This window comes from Mesoplodon densirostris, chromosome 1 (assembly GCF_025265405.1).
Source record: "Mesoplodon densirostris isolate mMesDen1 chromosome 1, mMesDen1 primary haplotype, whole genome shotgun sequence".
Taxonomy (NCBI): Eukaryota; Metazoa; Chordata; class Mammalia; order Artiodactyla; family Ziphiidae; genus Mesoplodon; species Mesoplodon densirostris.
The window spans coordinates 175,265,607-175,290,851 of NC_082661.1; the positions used below are offsets into that span (position 1 = coordinate 175,265,607).

General features: G+C 35.2%; 1 protein-coding gene across 3 annotated transcripts in view; it reads right to left on the bottom strand.

The window, feature by feature from the left end:
• ADK (adenosine kinase) overlaps positions 1 to 25,245 on the bottom strand; it is a 514,633-nt gene that overhangs the window by 136,641 nt on the left and 352,747 nt on the right. For all 3 annotated transcript variants that reach the window (XM_060111660.1, XM_060111662.1, XM_060111661.1), the window contains exon 7: positions 16,649 to 16,819. In XM_060111660.1, coding sequence (XP_059967643.1) covers positions 16,649 to 16,819 — 171 coding nt within the window. The remainder of the gene's footprint in view (positions 1 to 16,648; positions 16,820 to 25,245) is intronic.

Sequence of the window (25,245 nt, forward strand, 5' to 3'; positions counted from 1 at the left end):
TCCTAATGTCAAAGAAGAAAGGCACAGAAAAATTCAAGCTGAGTCAAAAAACGGATTTTCTAAATATAGTCCTGGGATCCTTCTTCTGTCAATAAATTTAGTTTGTATTTACAAGCGTAAGTCAATTTCATTATAATTATAGTAATAAGAAAATTTTAAAATTCATTAAATAGAAAGTTTAAATATTAACTCATTACCTTTATATCATGGCATACTAGACAAATAATACTAAAATAGTCACAAATTTATAGTACAGTATCTAAAACATTCAAATAAAAAGAGTAATTGAAATACTGAATAACACAGAAAGACATCTACATAAAATACGATTATCTCCATAGCAATTCAAACCATTTCAAATTACAGGGGTTTTTTTTTGTTTTTTTTAAACCAATGATGAGTTTGGGAATGATTTGAAAACGTTTCATCTTTAGAGAGGCAATGTAGCTTGGTAAGGGGAGGGAGATGAAGGGAGTAAGAAAGGAAGGGTATGTTGGTGGGGACTGGAAGAGAAAAGGAGAGAGTTAAGTAGAAAGGAAGGAAGAGACGCACAAAGCTTATAGTTAAATAGCCTTTGGCTCTTTCCAAATCCTTCCCACAGCACATCTTTACAACATGCCACTGACATTAGAAGACTCCCTTGTGCTACAGTGAATCTCATTTTTTTTTTTTTCCAGGTGAGTAAAATATATCAGAAAGACCCAAAGGAGAAAGTTGAATCCAGGAGCTAAGCAGCAATCTTACAATGCCACAGCCCTATCTTAATTGAAATTTCATTATCCTTAGCAGAAAATACATCAGAATTTTATATGAGCACCATAAGTTTTAATTTTTTTTGAAGGGGTTACGTATCTTCTCTGAAACATCATTTCCCACTTTCCTGGATTGATCTTATAACAACCTTAGATTTTTATCTGTATCATAGGCTCCTCTCACTTTGTTTGCTTATAGTAAAGATAGAGGAATGGAAAGATCTATAAGAAGAGTCTCAGGAAGGTGACTTCTATCTTTCCCTGGAAGAAACTAGGCACTTTTGTATAATTACAAGGGTAGAACTACCATTTTAGGTATAGCCGTATTCCCCACATTCATGTTGGAAACACCTTGATATGAGGAAAGAAAAGACCATCTTTCTACTGTCAGAATATGGATCTGGTGACAGCCTGCCTCTCTGAAAATGTTTGGAAATCATGTATCCTAAGGAATTAGATTTAGCAAAAAGATGTAACAAATAAAAAAGGAATTCCCTGAGGATAAAATGTACAGACTTGAGAGAAAAAGGAAGTTTTTCCCATAATTAAAAATAATACCTTTATAAAGAACAGTAAGTCTCCTAACCAAAGAGAGACTATCTGGATGAAGATGTATGCATTCATAGCACTTATTATATTTGGTGCACATAATTTAAAGATTTGCACAGATTTTCATAGTGAAACAGCAAATGACATCTTTGTATAGAACACTGACAGACTATTTCAGATAAGACAGAGTTTACCAAAGGTTATTTACAATTAAAGCACTATTGCTGTTTTCCAATTATTAATTTTTATATTGTTATTTTAAAAAGAATCAATGGCTATTAGAAAGATTAAGGATTTAACAGTGTAAACAATAAATATCAATAAATGTCCCCCTCCTCTCCCAGCAAACTATGTAAAAGAAGAAAAAGTTAACCTAATCCATCTGCTTTGGTAAAAAGATGACCAGGGTTTTCTTATAAGGAGACACAGCCATTACTCAGGTTTAGAAAACATGGATTCAAGTAATTAAAGCCAATTATACGTTTCTTTCACAATGTCCCGATGCATCACGTAGCATTCCTGTTTTTGGCTATACATCACTATCCTAATATGATTTAAGAGCTACTCAGCCACAACAGAAACAACAACAACAAAACTGCAGAATTTTGTATATTGCTTTGTAATTCATTCATTGATAAGGTAGATATTTTTTTTTAAAATTTTATTTTACAAATTAAATCAGTTATACATATACATATGTTTCCATATCCCCTCCCTTTTGCGTCTCCCTCCCACCCTCCCTATCCCACCCCTCCAGGCGGTCACAAAGAACCGAGCTGATCTCCCTGTGCTATGCGGCTGCTTCCCACTAGCTATCTACCTTACGTTTGGTAGTGTATATATGTCCATGCCGCTCTTTCACTTTGTCACAGCTTACCCTTCCCCCTCCCCATATCCTCAAGTCCATGCTCTAGTAGGTCTGTGTCTTTATTCCTGTCTTACCCCTATGTTCTTGATGACATTTTTTTCTTAAATTCCATATATATGTGTCAGCATACAGTATTTGTCTTTCTCTTTCTGACTTACTTCACTCTGTATGACAGACTCTAGGTCCATCCACCTCATTACAAATAGCTCAATTTCATTTCTTTTTATGGCTGAGTAATATTCCATTGTATATATGTGCCACATCTTCTTTATCCATTCATCTGTTGATGGACACTTAGGTTGCTTCCATGTCCTGGCTATTGTAAATAGAGCTGCAATGAACATTTTGGTACATGACTCTTTTTGAATTATGGTTTTCTCAGGGTATATGCCCAGTAGTGGGATTGCTGGGTCATATGGTAGTTCTATTTGTAGTTTTTTAAGGAACCTCCATACCGTTCTCCATAGTGGCTGTATCAATTCACATTCCCACCAGCAGTGCAAGAGTGTTCCCTTTTTTCCACACCCTCTCCAGCATTTATTGTTTCTAGATTTTTTGATGATGGCCATTCTGACTGGTGTGAGATGATATCTCATTGTAGTTTTGATTTGCATTTCTCTAATGAGTAAAGATGTTGAGCATCGTTTCATGTGTTTGTTGGCAGTCTGTATATCTTCTGTGGAGAAATGTCTATTTAGGTCTTCTGCCCATTTTTGGATTGGGTTGTTTGTTTTTTTGCTATTGAGCTGCATGAGCTGCTTATAAATTTTGGAGATTAATCCTTTGTCAGTTGCTTCATTTGCAAATATTTTCTCCCATTCTGAGGGTTGTCTTTTGGTCTTGTTTATGGTTTCCTTTGCTGTGCAAAAGCTTTGAAGTTTCATTAGGTCCCATGTGTTTATTTTTGTCTTTATTTCCATTTCTCTAGGAGGTGGGTCAAAAAGGATCTTGCTGTGATTTATGTCATAGAGTGTTCTGCCTATGTTTTCCTCTAGGAGTTTGATAGTGTCTGGCCTTACATTTAGGTCTTTAATCCATTTTGAGCTAATTTTTGTGTATGGTGTTAGGGAGTGATCTAATCTCATACTTTTACATGTCCCTGTCCAGTTTTCCCAGCACCACTTATTGAAGAGACTGTCCTTTCTCCACTGTACATTCCTGCCTCCTTTATCAAAGATAAGGTGACCATATGTCCGTGGGTTTATCTCTGGGCTTTCTATCCTGTTCCATTGATCTATCTTTCTGTTTTTGTGCCAGTACCATACTGTCTTGATTACTGTAGCTTTGTAGTATAGTCTGAAGTCAGGGAGCCTGATTCCTCCAGCTCCGTTTTTGGTTCTCAAGATTGCTTTGGCTATTCGGGGTCTTTTGTGTTTCCATACAAATTGTGAAATTTTTTGTTCTAGTTCTGTGAAAAATGCCATTGGTAGTTTGATAGGGATTGCATTGAATCTGTAGATTGCTTTGGGTAGTAGAGTCATTTTCACAATGTTGATTCTTCCAATCCAAGAACATGGTACATCTCTCCATCTATTTGTATCATCTTTAATTTCTTTCATCAGTGTCTTATAATTTTCTGCATACAGGTCTTTTGTCTCCTTAGGTAGGTTTATTCCTAGATATTTTATTCTTTTTGTTGCAATGGTAAATGGGAGTGTTTCCTTGATTTCACTTTCAGATTTTTCATCATTAGTATATAGGAATGCCAGAGATTTCTGTGCATTAATTTTGTATCCTGCAACTTTACCAAATTCATTGATTAGCTCTAGTAGTTTTCTGGTAGCATCTTTAGGATTCTCTATGTATAGTATCATGTCATCTGCAAACAGTGACAGCTTTACTTCTTCTTTTCCCATTTGGATTCCTTTTATTTCCTTTTCTTCTCTGATTGCTGTGGCTAAAACTTCCAAAACTATGTTGAATAAGAGTGGTGAGAGTGGGCAACCTTGTCTTGTTCCTGATCTTAGTGGAAATGGTTTCAGTTTTTCACCATTGAGGACGATGCTGGCTGTGGGTTTGTCATATATGGCCTTTATTATGTTGAGGAAAGTTCCCTCTATGCCTACTTTCTGCTCTTGGATTCTGTTTGCTAGTATTTTGTTGAGGATTTTTGCATCTATGTTCATCAGAGATACTGGCCTGTAGTTTTCTTTCTTTGTGACATCCTTGCCTGGTTTTGGTATCAAGGTGATGGTGGCCTCGTAGAATGAGTTTGGGAGTGTTCCTCCCTCTGCTATATTTTGGAAGAGTTTGAGAAGGATAGGTGTTAGCTCTTCTCTAAATGCTTGATAGAATTCGCCTGTGAAGCCATCTGGTCCTGGGCTTTTGTTTGTTGGAAAATTTTTAATCACAGTTTCAATTTCAGTGCTTGTGATTGGTCTGTTCATATTTTCTATTTCTTCCTGATTCAGTCTTGGCAGGTTGTGCATTTCTAAGAATTTGTCCATTTCTTCCAGGTTGTCCATTTTATTGGCATAGAGTTGCTTATAGTAATCTCTCATGATCTTTTGTATTTCTGCAGTGTCAGTTGTTACTTCTCCTTTTTCATTTCTAATTCTATTGATTTGAGTCTTCTCCCTTTTTTTCTTGATGAGTCTGGCTAATGGTTTATCAATTTTGTTTATCTTCTCAAAGAACCAGCTTTTAGTTTTATTGATCTTTGCTATCGTTTCCTTCATTTCTTTTTCATTTATTTCTGATCGGATTTTTATGATTTCTTTCCTTCTGCTAACTTTGGGATGTTTTTGTTCTTCTTTCTCTAATTGCTTTAGGTGCAAGGTTAGGTTGTTTATTCGAGATATTTCCTGTTTCTTAAGGTGGGATTGTATTGCCATAAACTTCCCTCTTAGAACTGCTTTTGCTGCATCCCATAGGTTTTGGGTCGTCGTGTCTCCATTGTCATTTGTTTCTAGGTATTTTTTAATTTCCTCTTTGATTTCTTCAGTGATCACTTCGTTATTAAGTAGTGTATTGTTTAGCCTCCATGTGTTTGTATGTTTTACAGCTCTTTTCCTGTAATTGATATCTAGTCTCATAGCATTGTGGTCGGAAAAGATACTTGATACAATTTCAATTTTCTTAAATTTACCAAGGCTTGATTTGTGACCCAAGATATGATCTATCCTGGAGAATGTTCCATGAGCACTTGAGAAAAATGTGTATTCTGATGTTTTTGGATGGAATGTCCTATAAATATCAATTAAGTCCATCTTGTTTAATGTATCATTTAAAGCTTGTGTTTCCTTATTTATTTTCATTTTGGATGACCTGTCCATTGGTGAAAGTGGGGTGTTAAAGTCCCCTACTATGATTGTGTTACTGTCGATTTCTCCTTTTATGGCTGTTAATATTTCCCTTATGTATTGAGGTGCTCCTATGTTTGGTGCATAAATATTTACAATTGTTATATCTTCTTCTTGGATTGATCCCTTGATCATTATGTAGTGTCCTTCTTTGTCTCTTCTAGTAGTCTTTATTTTAAAGTCTATTTTGTCTGATATGAGAATTGCTACTCCAGCTTTCTTTTGGTTTCCATTTGCATGGAATATCTTTTTCCATCCCCTTACTTTCAGTCTGTATGTGTCTCTAGGTCTGAAGTGGGTCTCTTGTAGACAGCATATATATGGGTCTTGTTTTTGTATCCATTCAGCCAGTCTGTGTCTTTTGGTGGGAGCATTTAGTCCATTTACATTTAAGGTAATTATTGATATGTATGTTCCTATTCCCATTTTCTTAATTGTTTTGGGTTCGTTATTGTAGTTCTTTTCCTTCTGTTGTGTTTCTTGCCTAGAGAAGTTCCTTTAGCATTTGTTGTAAAGCTGGTTTGGTGGTGCTGAACTCTCTCAGCTTTTGCTTGTCTGTAAACGTTTTAATTTCTCCATCAAATCTGAATGAGATCCTTGCTGGGTAGAGTAATCTTGGTTGCAGGTTTTTCTCCTTCATCACTTTAATTATGTCCTGCCACTCCCTTCTGGCTTGTAGAGTTTCTGCTGAGAGATCAGCTGTTATCCTGATGGGGATTCCCTTGTGTGTTATTTGTTGTTTTTGCCTTGCTGCTTTTAATATGATTTCTTTGTGTTTAATTTTTGACAGTTTGATTAATATGTGTCTTGGTGTATTTCTCCTTGGATTTATTCTGTATGGGACTCTCTGTGCCTCCTGGACTTGATTAACTATTTCCTTTCCCATATTAGGGAAGTTTTCAACTATAATCTCTTCAAATATTTTCTCAGTCCCTTTCTTTTTCTCTTCTTCTTCTGGAACCCCTATAATTCGAATGTTGGTGCGTTTAATGTTGTCCCAGAGGTCTCTGAGACTGTCCTCTGTTCTTTTCATTCTTTTTTCTTTATTTTGTTGTGCAGCAGTTATTTCCACTATTTTATCTTCCACCTCACTTATCCGTTCTTCTGCCTCAGTTATTCTGCTATTGATCCCATCTAGAGTAATTTTTATTTCATTTATTGTGCTTTTAATCGATGCTTGATTCGTCTTTAGTTCTTCTAGGTCCTTGTTAACTGTTTCTTGCATTTTGTCTATTCTATTTCCAAGATTTTGGATCATCTTTACCATCATTATTCTGAATTCTTTTTCAGATAGACTGCCTATTACCTCTTCATTTGTTAGGTCTGGTGGGTTTTTATCTTGCTCCTTCTCCTGCTGTGTGTTTTTCTGTCTTCTCATTTTGCTTATGTTACTGTGTTTGGGGTCTCCTTTTTGCAGGCTGCAGGTTCGTAGTTCCCGTTGTTTTTGGTGTCTGTCCCCAGTGGCTAAGGTTGGTTTAGTGGGTTGTGTATTCTTCTTGGTGGAGGGGACTACTGCCTGTGTTCTGGTGGATGAGGCTGGATCTTGTCTTTCTGGTGGGCAGGTCCACGTCTGGTGGTGTGTTTTGGGGTGTTTGCGGACTTTTTATGATTTGAGGCAGCCTCTCTGCTAATGGGTGGCGTTGTGTTCCTGTCTTGCTAGTTGTTTGGCATAGGGTGTCCAGCACTGTAGCTTGCTGGTCGTTGAGTGAAGCTGGGTGCTGGTGTTGAGATGGAGATCTCTGGAAGATTTTCGCCGTTTGATATCATGTGGAGCTGGGAGGTCTCTTGTGGACCAGTGTCCTGAAGTTCGCTCTCCCACCTCAGAGGCACAGCACTGACTCCTGGCTCCTCAATTTGGGATGATTTGTTGTCTATTCATGTATTCCACAGATGCAGGGTACATCAAGTTGATTGTGGAGCTTTAATCCGCTGCTTCTGAGGTTGCTGGGAGAGGTTTCCCTTTCTCTTTGTTCTCACAGCTCCTGGGTCTCAGCTTTGGATTTGGCCCCGCCTCTGCGTGTAGGTCGCCGGAGGGCGTCTGTTCTTCGCTCAGACAGGACAGGTTTAAAGGAGCAGCCTCTTCGGGGACTCTGGCTCACTCAGGCCGGGCGGGAGGGAGGGGCACGGAGTGCGGGGCGAGCCTGCAGTGGCAGAGGTCGGCGTGACGTTGCACCAGCCTGAGGCGCGCCGTGCGTTCTCCCAGGGAAGCCGCCCCTGGATCTCGGGACCCCGCCAGTGGCAGGCTGCACAGGCTCCCGGAAGGGCGGTGTGGACAGTGACCTGTGCTCGCACGCAGGCTTCTTGGCGGCGGCAGCAGCAGCCCCAGCGTCCCACGCCCGTCTCTGGGCTCTGCGCTTTCAGCCGCGACTCGCGCCCGTCTCTGGAGCTCCTTTACGCGGCGCTCTTAATCCCCTCTCCTCGCGCACCAGGAAACCAAGAGGGAAGAAAAAGTCTCCTGCCTCTTCGGCAGCTCCAGAGTTTTCCCGGACTCCCTCCCGGCTAGGTGTGGCACATTAGCCCCCTTCAGGCTGAGTTCTCGCCGCCAGCCCCAGTCCTCTCCCTGCGCTCTGACCGAAGCCCGACCCTCAGCTCCAGCGCCGCCCGCCCCGGCGGGGGAGCAGACAAGCCTCTCGGGCTGGTGAGTGCCGCTCGGCACCGCTCTTCTGTGCGGGAATCTCTCTGCTTTGCCCTACCCAGGTATGTGGGGAGTTTCTTGCCTTTTGGGAGGTCTGGGGTCTTCTGCCAGCATTCAGTAGGTGTTCTCGATATTTTTTTAAAAAGTTATATCATCACTTAGGAAAGAGACAGTAATTTCAATTTTCCTAGTTTGCACTAGAGGTTTTTATCATACTGAATCCTCTGTAGGATCAATAGGTTTAAAATGGATTTCCCTGCAAGAAAATGTACAATGTGGGAATAATGCCAGCAGAAGGATGGATGAAACAGATTATAAACATAATCTTTATAAACAGAAATCATCTGTGAGATTCAAACACTAGGTCTATGTGGGAGAGTTTTATCTAAAATGTAGCATCCTTAATATGCATGAAATAATTAAACTGAATTCTTCTGCCCAATTTTCAAGCTGTATTTTACTGTTTAAACTCTATCTTAAAGCGCATTGTACCGGTAATGTGACGTTTCACTGTGGAATTAAGTGGTAACTCTTGACAAAGCAGTTATTATCATGAGATAATTGACCTTGTTTGAGAGTTAAGTATCCTGAAGCAAAGTTGAGTGTACTTAATCCTGGCAGGTTAATTATCTAGTCATTATGGAGCCTTGAAAAGTATTACTCTTAAGAACCATTTGCAAAATGACACTATTCAAAAAATGTTCTTAATTTAATAAAAATGAAAAACAAGAATAATCAAGTTCTTTAGTCATGTACTGCTAGATTATGACTACAAAGCAGACTGCATTAGCAGGCATCAATGAATATAATTACCTGCATGTAGAATGTCCTTTTTTAAGCTGAGTCTAGGTAACAAACGGTTGTCTAGGTAACAAATGGTTGTCGCAGAAGGGAAATGCTTTCAACTTTGAAGATGTCAGAAACAAATTAAAAATACAATGTAACATTTAAATAATTTATATATTATGGTAGTTTCAAAACTACTTTAACAAGGACAACCAATAAATTCAGATGTGTAGTTTAAAAGTATAAAATGCAATTTAACAGGTTACCAAGAATTTTTAATTGAGCCAACATGAAAATTTATCACTATGCATTTCTGAATCTCAGTTAAAAGTAAGTCACACAAATCAAAATCCGAATGAGATGCTACATTACACCCCTTAGGATGGTTATTGCCAAAAAAATGGAAAATAGCAAGTGTTAGCAAGGATGTAGAGAAATAGGAACCCTTGTGCATTGCTGGTGGGAATCGTAAAATGGTACAGCTGCTGTGGAAAACAATTTGGTGGTTCCTCAAAAAGTTAAAAAGAGGATTATTACCATATGATCCAGCAATGCCACTTCTACATACCCAAAAAACCTGAAAGCAGGGACTTGAACAGATACTTGTATACCAGCAGCAGCAGCATTATTAACAAAAGTCAAAGGTAAAAACAAACTGAATATCCATCAATGGATGAATGGATAAACAAAGGGGAAACTCTGATACATGCTACAACATGGATGAACCCTGAAAACATTATCTTCAGTGAAATAAGCTAGACAGACAACTATTGTGTGATGTTACTTTTTGAGGTACCTAGAATAGGCAAATTCACAGAGAAAGCCAGTAAATGGTGGTTATCAGGCACTGGGGGAAAAGGGGAATTAGCAGTTATTGTTGAATGGGTACAAAGCTACTGTTCTGGAAAGATAAAGAAGTTCTGTGAATAGATAGTGGTGATGGTTGCATAACACTGTCAGTGTACTTAAAGCCGATGAATTATACACTCAAAAATAGTAAATTTTGTTATATATTTTTTACTGTGATAAAAGAAAGAAAAAAGTAAATCACATCAGTTAATAATTTATACTTTGTTTTTATCATATTAATGGAGTATCGGTATTCCTGTGAATACTTCTACTTTGTTTCAGAATGAGCTCAACCAAATATTTTCAGATAATCCTTAGAGAAGAATCCCCTTTTCCCTGGGCAAATCAAACAGAGAAAAGAAACAGTAGGGGTGAAAGAAGAGAAAAAAAAAATCTAGCTTGTAAGGCATTACAGTTGAGCCTGTTAACAATGAAAAGAATAGCTAAAATTAATGTTTGGGATTATATTATTTTAGATTTCAGAACAAGGACTTGCTGATTTATAGTAAAATTGGTCAGTGTTACTGACTATTAGAACATCTGAGAAAAATGAATTCACAGTTTTTGTAAAAAACATTTTTAGGCTCTAAGAAAAAATTTAAAAGATCTAGTATTTCTACACAAATCCTTCACTTTACGTATGAGGAAATGGAAGGAACAGTAGTTAGCTAATAAGCAAATTGATTAAATTTTTAAAATTTAGTTTAAAAAGTCTATAAACATTTTATTAATATATAATGATATATCATTTGCTAATATTTAAAGTAGGGTCAAGACGTTTAATGTGTGTATGCTGACTGATATTCTAGAGCCTTTCTTATAGAATCAGATCCATAATTCATGGTTTATGAATTTCACTTTTAGTTTCTTTAAAGGAGAGTCAAAACTTGAAGACTTCTATGGAGTACTCCTGAGTGCAGATATTTATAGTTTCTTCTTCCTTTAATCTTTAAAACTTTTCATGCCCACACCTAATTCAAGAACAACTTTTTAAAGCAATTTGTCTTTACTGAGTTTTGTACCCAAACTTAATTCATTAAACTAATTCTCACTCTATTTGCACTCTATTCTATTTTATCAGATTATATAATAATTAAAAGCAAATTTGTAGGAAGAGAAGTTAGTCTATCAGAGAATAGCCTAATAGTGTAATAGTTTTTCCTTATTCACTTGGCACTACTTATTATGTTTTATCAAGGGAATGGAGAGTGCATGTTATTCAAGCAAGTTAGTTAAGTGAAACTTAAGAGAGGAATAATAACAATACTGCTAAGAACACCTTCAACACTACCTAACAAAAACTGAGCACAGTTGACCTTTGAACAACACCAGTTTGAACTGCACGTGTCCACTTATATGCAGATTTTTTTCAACAGTAAATACTACAGAACTACAGGATCTGCCATTGGTTGGAACCTCAGGTGCAGTGGAACCATGAGTACAGGGAGCCGACTATAAATTATATGCAGAATTTTTATTGCCTTTAGAGATGGCAACCCAACCCCCTGTGGTTTTCACAGGTCAACAGTACTTTCTACGGACCAGAAGGGAAGTCCCTCATGGCTTCACTTAATATTGGTTCTTTAGAGCTTTTTATATGAACTCTAATTTTCCCCATTTTTAAACTTATGTAAATGGAATCATACAGTACGTATTCTTTCAAAAAAGCTTTATAAGGTATAATTCACATATAATGATCTGCACAAATTAAAGTATCTAATTAGATAAGTTTTGACACATGCATAAAGTCCTGAAACTACAGCCACAATCAAGATAAGGAACACATTCATTACTTCCAAAAGTTTTGTTACGTCCATTTGTGATCACTGCCTCACAGCACAACTCCTTCCCAGGCAACCATGAATCTGCTTTCTGTCGCTACAGTTTGAATTCTCTAGAATTTAATTTAAATGGAGTTACACAGAATGTACTTTTTGTCTGGCAGCTTTTTGAGCTGCCAGAAAATAAATATTTGCCATTATAATATATTTATATATATACATTTATATAAATATAAATATTCTGCCATTCATCCATGTTGGTGCATGTATAAATACTTCATTTCTTTTATGGACTAGTATTCTAGAGTATGGATATACCACAGTTTGCTTATCGCGTCGCCAGCTGATGGACACTGAGTTGTTTCTAGACTTTGGATGTTACAAATAAAAATTCCTACAAGCATTTGTGTATGTGTTTATATGTACATATACTTTCATTTCTCTTGCGGGGGGACAGCTAGGTCATATGGTGGGTTATATATAACTTTGTAAGAAACTGGAAAACTATTTTTCAAAGGAGTTGTACCATTCTGCATTCTCACCAGCAGTGTATGACAGTTCTAGCAGCTCGTGCAAATATCTCGTATGGTCATACTTTTTAATGTTGGACACCTGAATAGTTGTTGCATATTGTATGGGCTGAAGTTTTGCTTTTTTGGATATGGATATTCAATTGCTATAGCATAATTTGTTAAAAAGACTATTATTTACAGGATTGCTACTGAAATTTTGTTAAAGAATCAACAGTTGACCTATTTCTGTACTATCTCCTCTGTTCCATGGATCTATTTGCCTAACTACAGGCCAATGCCACACTGTATTGACTACTGTAGCTTTATAAGTCCTGACACCATGTAGTGTAGGTCCTCTGATTTTTTTTTTCAAAGTTGGTTTGACTATTTTAGTCCAGTGTTTTTCCATATTAATTTTAGAATATGCTTGTTGACTTCTAGAAAATGAACAAACAAAAAACCTGTTGGAATTTTAAATTAAATTATGTTGAATCCAAAGACCAATTTGAGACCTGACATCTTCACAATAGAGTTAAAATCCATGCACATGCCCTCTCTCTCCATTTACTTAGTCCTTTAATTTTTCTCAACAATGTTTTATAGTGTTCAGTATACAGGTTTTGTATCTCTTTTATTAGATTTATCCCAAAGTACGTTATATCTTTTCATAGTAATGGAAATAGTAATTTTAAATTTCAATTTCTGCGTGTTTGCTGCTACTATATAGAAATGCAATTGGTTTTTGTGTTTATCTTGTATCCCACAACCTTGCTAAACTCATTTTTATTTGTAATAGCTCTTTGTAGATTTCAAAGGATTTTTCTACAAAGATGAGCATGGTGTTTAGTAACAGAGACAGTTTTTCTTCTTCCTTTCTAATCTCGATGATTTTCATACCTTATTAGCCCTGACTAGAACCTCCAGTACAATGCTGAATAAAAGTGGAAAGAGTGAACATCCTTGCTTTGTCCCTGATCTTAGAGGAAAGTATTCAGTTTTTAATCATTAAGTATGATATTAGCTGTACATTTTTTGTGGATGTCCTGTATTGGGTTGAAGAAGTTCCATTCTATTCTTAGTACTCTGAGTGCTTTTTATCAGGAATGGATGTTGGATTCTGACATAGGTTTTTTTCTGTGTCTATTAAGATGGTGATCTTTTTTATTTTTACAAAGGTGAATTATATTGATTGGTAAACCAACCCTACAGTCCTGGTCATGATGAATTATCCTATTACTGGATTGAATTTGCTAAAATGAGGGGGGGGGGAATGTCAAAATCCAACATCCATTCCAGATAAAAAGCCCTCAGATTACTAAGAATAGAAGGGAATTTCTTTAACCCAATACAGGGCACTGTATGCATATTGGGATAATACTGTTAGGAGGGACAAAAGGAGCCTCCTCTAGACTAATTTTGCCCCAATGGTGTTCTAAGCACTCTGAAGCTCATGAATTATGAGGTTCTCTACTCTAGCTAGTAGAATATGAATGGTTACATGCTCTCTGTGCACTCTGAAGATTATTCCCTAGTATCTTCTCAGGTGGTTCTTTTTCCAGCCTTCATTAGTTTCCTCATAGCTGATCAGTACTCAGCTGAAAGACTTGGGTGGGACTCTGCAAATCTCCTGTGTTCTCTATGCAGCTCTTTCCTTTTGGGTGCTATGAATTGCAAACTCCAGCTGGCTAGCTGTTAGATTTCCTGAACTTCCAGCTCCATCTCTTCAATTCAAAGAGACTGCCAAGCTCTACGTGGGTTCTCCTCTGTGCAATGGCCTAGAAATTCTCTTCAAGTGATACGTTGGGTTAATCATAGGGCTCATCTCATTTATTTCTTGTCTCACAAGGATCACTGTCCTTCATTACCTGTGAAGAGATAGCCTTGGTGGACAAGTTCTTCTTTTTTTTAAATATACTTTCTGAGGTTATCAGAAAAGCTTTAAAACATCATTAGTAGTACACAATCCTATGAAAAGGAAAGTGGCACTAGGTAGAAAATAAGAGTCAAGTGTGTTTGGTTTTAGCTAAGTGCTGATATTTTGAGAACTTATATTAAGCACAGTAGATTTGTTTGTTTTTTTCTTTTTTTGTTTGTTTTTTTCTTTTGAGAGAGAAAGAGGGGGAGAAGGACAAAGCAATCCTGTATGTATTCCCTGAGAAATATATTTCACACTTCATTGCAATTTAGAAATGAAATGTCCCTTGTTTCCTAGAGAACCGAAGATAGTTTATTATTACTTGAGTATTCAAGGAGAACAATGAAATATGAGATTAAAGAGATAAAGCTCATAATAACATATTTGCTTTTTTATAATCAAATATGGTATCATTTTTATTTATCCTCATTAAATTTCATCACTTAACTGGTATTTCCAAATCTATTAAAATTGTTGAAAGTCTCATTTTGACATTCAACTTACTTGGTATCTATTAACGTGTTGCATTATTTACATTCTGTGCAACTGCATTATCTACAAATACAGCTTTATCTAAATCACTGATAGTTTACTTGAGCAAACACTGAAGCATATCACTAGAAATCTATTAATTTATTGGAGGACTTTTTGAGACTGGTTCAGTAAACTATCAAAAATATCTAATTGCCCTGTATCCAATATTTATTATTCTATAATCCATATTATGACAGATCATCTCAAATATACTACACATCTACTGTTTATTGGTCTGCCATAATAGGTACTACATATCTGTTGAATTCATATGAATAGCAATCATACAAAAAAGTAAAAAGTTATCCTGACATGACTTGTAGCCATGTAGTAGCCTGTAACTTTACTACTTCCTCTTCTAGGTAGGGAATAATAATTTCTTTAATAATCTATACAGTACTAAGTTCTAGTCAGACTTTAACTTTACCAATTTGTAGAATCAATCAATTTTTTAAATTGTGGTAAAATATACATAAAGTAAAATTTTACCACATTAACAATTTTAAGTATTAAATTCACTGACATTAAATATATTCACAATGTTGTGCAATCATCACCACTATCCATTTCCAGAACTTTTTTTCATCCCAAATAGAAGCTTTGTACTCATTAAATAACTCCCAACTCCCCTTTCCCCCCAGTGCCTAGTAACCACTATTCTGCTGTCCTTCTTTATGAGTTTTTCTATTCCAGATACTTCATTTCAGAGGAATCTTTATAGGAAAACCAAGAGGTGTCTGCTTGTATCTGCCTTATTTCACTTAACATAATGTTTTCAAGATTCATTCATATTGTACCATGTATCAGAATTCATTCCTTTTAAAGGCTGAATAATATTCCATTGTATGCATATACCAGATTTTATCTATCTATTCATCTGTTGAAGAACATTTGGTTTGTTTCCAACTTGTGGCTATTGTGAATAATGCTGCTAAACATTGGTGTAAAAGCATTTGAATCCCTGCTTTGAAGGTTTTTTGGTTATACCTAGAAGTGGAATTGCTGGATCATATGGTAATAATTCTCTTTTTAACTTTATGAATAACCACCAAATTGTTTTCCACAGCAGCTGCACCATTTTACATTCCCACCAGCTATGCACAAGAGTTCCCATTTCTCCACATCCTTGCCAGTACTTGTTATTTTCCATTTTTTTAATTTTGAAAACAGCCATCCTACTGGGTGTCAAGTAATATCTTACTTTGGTTTCATAAGCATTTCTCTAATGATTACTGATGGTGAGCATCTTTTCACATGCTTATTGGCCCTTTGTATTGATATATCTTCTTTGAAGAAATATTTAAGTCCTTTGACCATTTTTAGATTAGGTTGTTTTCTTCTTGTTGAGATGTATTTGAGTTGTTAAGATATATATTCTGGATAATAATCCCTGAACCGATATATTATTTGCAAATATTTTCTACCACCAATGGGTTGTTTTTTCACTTTACTGATAGTGTCCTTTGATGCACAAAAGTTTTTAATTTTGATGAAGTCCAATTACTTTTTCTGTTGACTGTACTTTTGGAGTTTTTTTAAACAATGAAGACCATTTTGATATCATCAGCATTTTCTGCAAACCTAATAATTCTTGGGCCTCTATTCTTTTCTATTCTTCAATGTCTCTGCCAAACTTTTAGCATTGTTCCCTGGTTCTATAAATGCTTTCCATCTTTTTTACATATGTTTTACAAATGTGAGCTCTTATTAAAGAGTTTTCTGTGTGCTCTCCAATGCTTTTTATTTTTGTTAAGGCTCCTCCTCATTTTCTTTTTAATTAAGGTCATTTGAGGTTGATGTTAAGGGCTAAGGATGAGGGCAAGGGTTGACTGATAAATGTTATGAAAATGTTTTTTATCTTGCTTGTGGTCACAGTCACATGACAGGTATGCATTTGCAAAAGCTCATAGAAATGTATAAGAAGAGTGAATTTTACTACATGTAAATTATAAACCTGAATAACTTAATCCTTTAAAAGACTTATTTTTTACTGTGTAAGAAATTAGTATATTCTGAAGGAAATACTAAAAATACTGAGTTAGAGTGGTCCAAGCTGAGGCAGTTTTATTTAATTCTCAAGTACACAGTTTTTATTTATATATTTCTAAACATATACACAAAGAGAAACCAAAACAACCAGGTACTTTAAAAAAAAAATTACTCACCGTCTCATTTCCAAAGAGTATGTCAACATAAGGCATAACTTTCATCAATGATTCCTTGTAGATCTGACTAATAAATGGTGCAGACAGATTCAAAGTGAAAATTCTGTTGTTTTCAGAAGCATGGTGAGCCACTTTTAAAACTGACTCTGGGGAAACTGTGAGAAAAAAACCCTGGATAAAGAAAAAAAGGAAGGGAAATTAGAAATGCTATCTCCACAGAGTCACTCTCAGTGAGAATAAAAGAAACCTATACAAAATACAAAAGCCTATATAATGTAAACCTTAAAAATACAATTATAAAATGCAAGGCAGAAAAAAGCATTTGATTAGGAGAAAAGTTTATCACATGAGTACTATATGCTTGATATATGCCATTACATTAGAGAATAAGACATTATTTATTTCATATTAGATTTGTATATTCAATACTGAAAGAATTCTAGGAATCTACATAAGAAAAAATATTTGAAAGGTCTCATTCAGGACAATAATTACTTTTAAATCAGAGAAATAGTAATGAAGGCAGATTAGATCCTTACAGCTTCTTACAGTTTGGATTCTTATTGTCAGGAAAGCTATATTTTAAAATACTATTTATCTGTATCTTAAACATTAGTAAGTCTTTTAAAATATATATTTATGCTTTCTAGATGTAAGAAAGTATAAGCAAAGACATGGATGCTTATATAGAAATCTGGTTTGGATGATGTGCAAGGAAATGAAGGAGTACACAAAGAGCAAAAGAAGATAAAAGTCTGAAAGCCCAGATGAGTTAAGAGCACGAAGGGCCTCGAGTGGCAGTTCAGGAGTCTATTAGGTGGAGTGGGGATGAATGAAGGGTAATGAAGTTTTCCTTGAAAGAAAGGAATAACAAGCTTAATAGGAGAATTCAAGGGAAGGTTACTCTGGACAGCAACAGTCAATAAAAGCCTGCTTTTGGCTTTGTAAAAGGAAATCATACTGGGAGTATTACATACTGGACTTAGCAATTGTTTAAGATGTGGGAGACAAAGGAAAAGAGTCAAAAGATTACTAAGATTTTGAATCTGGTTCTACTATTAATAGAAATAGAAAAATCCAGGAATTCCCTGGTGGTCCAGTGGTTAGGACTCTGCGCTTCCAATGCAGGGGGCACAGGTTTGATCCCTGGTCAGGGAACTAAAATGCCACATGCTGCGAGGCACGGCCAAAAAACAAAAAAACAAAAAACAAAGAAAAAAATAGAAAAATACAGAATAAGACCTGGCTTAGACATCAAAGAGTGTTTAGTTGTGGTCATACTACATTTGAGGTGTTAAGGGACTTCCAAATATATCAGAAAGCTGGACTCAGGAGAAAGGTCATGGAAGAAGGTGATGGTAAAAGAGGAGTTGTAATTACCAAGAAAGAAAACGTAGAAAAAGAGGAGGGCAAAGGACAGAATGGAGAAGAACCAAAATCAGGGGACAGAGGAAAGGAAAAAAGTAGAGTACAAGAGGAAGGCACACAAGAAGAACAAAAGCCATGACAGAGAAACCCAACAAGGGAAACTTTAAGAAGATACTTAAAGGCACCGAAGCTATCAATGGGTAGAGAGGAAAGGACTGAGCCAAAATCACAGGATTTGATGGTTAGGAGAAAGTGCTTAAGGTATGAAGGTAAAAACAGATAGTTGTTTAAAAAAGAATGGTGAGAAAGTAAGGGTAAAGATAAATTATTTGGGGAGTTTTATCAGTGAATAATAATAGAATCATCTAAAATTCACTGAGCAATTCTTACAATCCAGGCACTATACTAAAAGCTCAACTCAATGTATATCAGCTCAATGTATATCAACTTAGTTATCATTTTTTCCTTACATAAACCTATGAGGTAGATACTGTTATTCTCTTTTTATGAATAAAGAAGGCAAGATAGGAAAGTTAAGAAAGGTTTCCCAGGTCCTACAGCTTATGTGTGATGGAGTTTGAATTCAAGTGACTCCAGAGATAATACCCTAGTTTTAGTAGATAACAGAGAAGAAAAGAGCAAAAAGATAATTTTAGTGGCAGAAGGGGAGTAGGAGAGTTGTTTTTAAGAACAGGGAAAGTTTGAGCATTTCTGCTCTTCAATGAAGGATCTACTGGAGAAACAGAAGAATGAAGAAGCAAGAGAGGGAGGATAATTAGAGCAAGGAATCAGTGGAAGTAGGGAAATGGGAATGAGAAGAGGAGAAGAGCTACCTTATGTTAGAAATAACCATAAAAGTGTAAAGGAAACTTCTTTTAAAAGTTACAAAAGAGCTATTGAAATATTCACTTATAACTGAGGGACTAACCACTAACCACTTCTATCTTGCAAACTCAAAGAGTTTAAAGAGAAACAAGATTTTTTTCTATTATTTTCAAACTTCAAAATGAATATTAAAAGAACACTAAAAAATTAATTTTCTGGCAGGAGTCATGTGTACTGGGATCCACCTTTGAAGGGTTTCTTGCCCTTACAAATTCTGAAATATTAAGAGAATTTTATACTATAATTGTCTCTTACTAAAGTATTGCTAATGAAATTCTAATAAAAACATTTTCCTATCACAGTAACATAAAATTTTCTCATCATTTAAAAATTCTAAACCATTAATTCTTTACCAATATTCAAATATTCTAAAAGGAAACAAGTCTTAGTCTTAGGTAATATCATTTAATGTTTTCATCTTACTTTTTAAACCAAATACCATGCCACTTGCAAACTATGAGCATCCAAGCTGCTTTGCTATTTATGTCACTTGGAGAATTAAAATGAACAGTTTCTATAGCATCTTGTCTCCATAGTAATATGTATGTACTTGCTTTTTAGTCTTTCATTTAATGAGGAGAGTTTAAAGCTCCCCCCTCCCCCTGTTTCTCCCCAAACTGTTTCAGCATGAAATAAAAACCTCCCAGAGCTAGCATTCTGCCAGCTGTGGATTAACCACAGACAGCCATAGAATGGTCTACATAAATAGTAACCTGGTCAAATAATTAGGCTTCTCACCAACTTCAGACTGAAAATCTGATCTGTGCTAAAATACATCTGATTGTAATTTAAGGTACAGAACAGTATGCCCCAGAGTCTAAATCTGGCCTCATTCCAAATGTGTGTATGTTGTATGTGTGTTTTACTTTAAAATGCAACACAAGAGAATTGTGATGTGGACAGTAGAACTTCCATTTTCTTAATTTTACAAAGAATACACAAAAAACCATCAGCTTTTAATTGAGGCAAATTCACAATTTAAATTAATTCCATTTTTGAATGGTTTCTTGTTTTTCTTTAAGTAAATATTTAGTATTTAAACAATTTAGGATTTGTGCTCTCTTAGAGTGCACAGACTTAAAATTGATGCCAACCATAATTTTTCTTTCTAGATTTATATCCTTTGCTAGGCCACATGTTCCAGACCATCGTATCACCAAAACAACAGTGTTACAAAAATTTTTTTTTTCAAGTAACAGGTTTGTAATAAAAACAGCTTACAGAGCTGTAGTTTAGAAAAATACTCTATATAATCAACAAAAATCTTGTAATTTTCAAAATAGGGATTTCAGTAGATACAACAGTTAGCGCTGCTACTCTTTGGCCCTAGGACCAACGAAAAGCAAAGTAGATTCTAACACTTAGAGACTGGATAATATTAATCAGAATTGAGGGTGAAGTGAGACAATTTTATCCATTAAAATGGAAACTGAAACAGAAAAAAAAAGGCAGGAGTAGGAGGAAAGGGGAAAGACCAAGACAGAGCCAAAGAACCATTTTTATCAGAGCCAGACTTAAAGCTTGGAAATCTCAAGTATGTAGATTTCTCATTCAGCCACTCTGAGGATTTCTCAGGGCAGTTTAAACATGGGGGAATGTAAGTAATTGAAATATTTAAAATACTAAAAGAAAAGAAAAGAAACTGTTCATTTCAAAACATATCAAAAACAAAATACCCAGGAATAAACTTAACCAAGGAGGTAAAAGATCTACACTCTGAAAACTATAAAACACTGATGAAGGAAACTGAAGATAATACAAAAAAATGGAAAAATAGTCTGTGCTCATGGATTAGAATAATTAAAATTGTCAAAATGTCCATACTACCCAAAGCAATCTACGGATTCATTGCAATCTCTGTCAAACAACCCAAGGCATTTTCCACAAAACTAGAACAAATAATCCTAAAATTTATATGGAACTACAAAAGACCCCAAATTGCCAAAGCGATCTTGAGAAAGAAGAAGAGAGCAGGAGGAATCATGATCCCTGTCTTCAGACTATACTACAAAGCTACAGTCATCAAAACAATATGGTACCGGCACAAAAACAGATACATAGATCAATGGAACAGAATAGGGGGCCCAGAAAGAAACCCACACACTTATGGTTAATTAAACTATGACAAAGGAGGCAAGAATATACAGTGGAGAAAAGATAGTCTCTTCAATGAGTGGTGCTGGGAAAACTGGACAGCTACATGTAAAAGAATGAAATTAGAACATACTCTAACACTGTATACAAAAATAAACTCAAAATAGATTAACCTAAATGTAAGACTGGATACCAAAAAACTCCTAGAGAAAAACAAAGGCAGAATACTCTTTGACATAAATCACTGCAATATTTTTTGGATTTGTCTCCTAAAGCAAAGGAAATAAAAGCAGAAGTAAACAAATGGGAATTAACTAAACATAAAAGCTTTAATACAGCAAAGGAAACCACTGACAAAACGGAAAGACAACCTACTGAATGGAAGAAGTTTGCAAATTATATTACTGATAAGGAGTTAATATCCAAAATGTTATATAAAGGCCTCATACAGCTCAATATCAAAAAAATAAGCAATCTGATTTAAAAATGGGCAGAAGATGTAAATGGACATTTTTCTAAAGAAGATATACAGATCTACAGGCACATGAAAAGATGCTCAATACTGCAAATTATTAGAGAAGTGCAAATCAAAACCACAATGAGATATCACCTCACATCTGTCAATATGGCTATCATCAAAAAGTCTACAAAGAACAAATATTGGCAAGGATGTGGAGGGAAGGAAGACTTGTATACTGTTGGTGGGAATGTAAATTAGTACAGCCACTATGGAAAACTGTATGGAGGTTCCTCAGAAAACTAAAAATACAATTACCATATGATCCTGCAATTCCAGAGCTGGAAATATATCTGAAGAAAACAAAAACACTAATTTGAAAAGATAAATGCACCCCAATGTTCACAGCAGCATTATTTACAATAGCTAAGATATGAAAGTAACCTAAGCGTCCATCAACTGATGAATGGATAAATTAGATTACACAGCCATAATAAGGAATGAAATTCTGCCATTTGCAACGATGTGGACAGACCAAGTGAGAATTATACTTAGTGAAATAAGTCAGACAGAGAAAGACAAATATTCTATGTTATCACTTATATGTGAAATCTAAAAAATAAAATGAATGTAATAACAAAACAGAACAGACTTGCAGATATAAAAACACAACAGTGATTACTGGTGGGGAAATGGAAGGGGGGAGGAGCAAGACAGGGATATGGGATTAAAAGATACAATCTACTATGTATAAAATATATAGGCAAGTACATATTGTACATCACAGGGAAATACTGCCATTGTTTTGTAATAACTTTAAACAAAGTATAATCTATTAAAATATAGAATCACTATGTTGTACACCTGAAACTAATGTAATATTGTAAATCAACTATACTTCAATTAAAATAATAAAATACATAAAATATAAAAAAAAGAAACATGGTAGTAACTCAATGATGAAGAAAGGCTGGTGAAATTAATATATTAATACCGCTGATGGGAGTAAAACTGACACTTTTTCCAGAAAATAAGTTGAAAATACACACGAGGAGCTATAAACAAATTCATATTCTTTGACCCAATAATTCTACTTCTGAGAGTCTACCTTAAGGAAATAATCCAAAATATGGAAAATATTCATTTAGGAACAACATATCAGTATACTATTTATCTGACTGAAAACCTAGGAATAATATATTCAATAATAGAGGAATAAATAGTCAAGTAAGAACTGGCATATATACCCGTTCTAAATCTGGCTACTGATCATTTATTTTTTAAAAATATTTGTTTATTATTTATAAATTCTTTATTTATTTAGAGCTCTGCATTTATTGGGTGTTTCCTTATGCCAGGCACTGTGGTAAACACTTTACAGCCTATCTTTCTTTTCACATATCTATGGTCTTTAAGAGGTGGGAGCTATTGTTTGTTTCTTTTTTTTTGTCCACGCCATGTGGCATGTGGGATCTTAGTTTCCCAACCAGGGATTAAACCCACACCCCCTGCATTGGAAGTGCAGAGGCTTCACCACTGGACCGCCAGGGAAGTCCCTGGCTATTGATCATTTAAAATGTGGCTAGTGCAACTGAAGACCTGAATTTCAACTTTTATTTAATTGTAATTTAAATGTAAAAAGCCACATGTAGTCAATGAGTGCATGGAATGTGGTTAGTGTGACTGTGGAACTGAATTTTAATTTAATTTAATTGAAAAAAAAATCAAAATGGAAGGAATGTAAAATATTTTTCTGCTAAACACAATTTTATTGTTTTGGTAGGCTACATTTCATTTTGACTGTTGACAATTTAGTGACTGAGCTGTGTTATAAATGTAAAACAGACACCAATTTCAAAGACTTAGTATAAAAAAGAATGTTAAAATATAATTAATTTTATATGATTACATGTTGAAATGAGAATTATTTTAGATATCTGAAGTTAAATAAAATATATTAACATTAACTTCAGCTGTTTCTTTTTACTTTTTTAATGTTGCTACTAGAAAATTTAAAATTGTTTATGTGGCTTGTTTTGCATTTCCATTGGATAGTGCTATTCTAGAGAATACTTTGAAGATAATAAAAGTGATGATTATGAAAATAAGTGGCAAAGTGGGAAATGTTTATAATACACAAATATTAAATGAAATGTTAAGATGTACAAGTAGTATGTACAAAATATGGTTATAAACTATATTATATCAATAGGAAAAGAAAACTGGAAGAGAATATACCAAAAGCAAAAATGGTTAAATTTCAGTAGAAAAATTATGGATAATTTTAATATTTTTATTTTTCAAATTTCAGTGAAGTGGTTTGATTACTCTCTGATAAAAATTATTTAAAAGATAAAAATATTTTGTTCGCTTGAATTAAATCTCTGTTCAAAGAAAAGATGTTTATAAATAGTGAGAAGTTTAGTTCAAACAACAAGAGTAAGAACAGATCAAGAGCTGGGAGTAAGTCTATTATTTCTTCAAGTAGATAGATGGCTTAAAAAGGAACAAACTAAATATGAAGTGACTTTAGTAAATATAAATCACTATTCATAGAAGCAAAAGAGAAAATAAAGAAGGATGTATAGTACCAGAAAAAATATTTGGACAACTAGAGAATCCCACTAAACCTAGACTATAACTGATGAGGGATGGCTGAGAGCACCAGATGGTGTATCTCAAGATGTACCACAGTTGTCTATTCTAAAGAACATAATTAGTATGTTTTCCATGCCATAGTAATACTAGTCAAGACAATGGGTTGAGAGAAAGAATAAATTAGAAGCCAAAAATAACAAATACAAAACCATATAGCAAGTTTTCTTCCCTTTAATGAGTCCTACATGTTTTGCAAATCTCTCATAGAGTATAAAATCTATTTCCTTGTAGGAGTGTGAGGATCAAGTGTGAATTTTTTTTTTTTTTTGGCTGCATTGGGTCTTTGTTGCTGGGCGTGGGCTTTCTCTATTTGCGGTGAGCACAGGCTACTCTTTGTTGAAGTTTGAGGGCTTCTCATTGTGGTGGCTTCTCTTGTTGCAGAGCACAGGCTCTAGGCATGCAGGCTTCAGCAGTTGTGGCTCACGGGCTCTAGAGCGCAGGCTCAGAAGTTGTGGCACATGGGCTTAATTGCTCCGTGGCATGCAGGATCTTCCCGGACCAGGGCTTGAACCTGTGTCTCCTGCATTGGCAGGCGATTCTTAACCACTGTGCCACCAGGGAAGCCCCAAATGTGAATTATTATGAAACATACTTCCTATTTGCTTGTAAGGAAAATGACTTTGACAAACATTAAGATAATGTATAAATTGTTTACTATTACAATGTTATGATATGCACTACTTCATAGCAATGACAGCAAAAGAATCACTACAAGAAGAAAGCCAGAACAAATATACTAGTGATGCTGTAATGCTTATGTTACCACTGACTGAATATAATGCATCAATGGAATAGGATAATTCACCTAGATCTTCCTGCCTGTGGGGCTCCTTTTGGAAGCATCAATGAAATCACCTATTCCACATATATTTTAATCTTTTTCAGGATTAAAAAACCTGCAATCTTACCTATACCATGAACATAGATGTCAGCTTTTCTTCCATCCGAAATAAACACCTCAAAAAGCATGTAATAGGAGGCAGCAAGACATAGTAGAAAGAAGATGGGTTTTAGGGGGACATACATGAGGATATTTATCACAGCTTTGCTGAAAGTAAAAGGAGTGTGAGGCATTCTGGGAGTCTATTTCTAGGGGAAAAGATACAGAAAATGTGGTGAATGCACACTATTATAT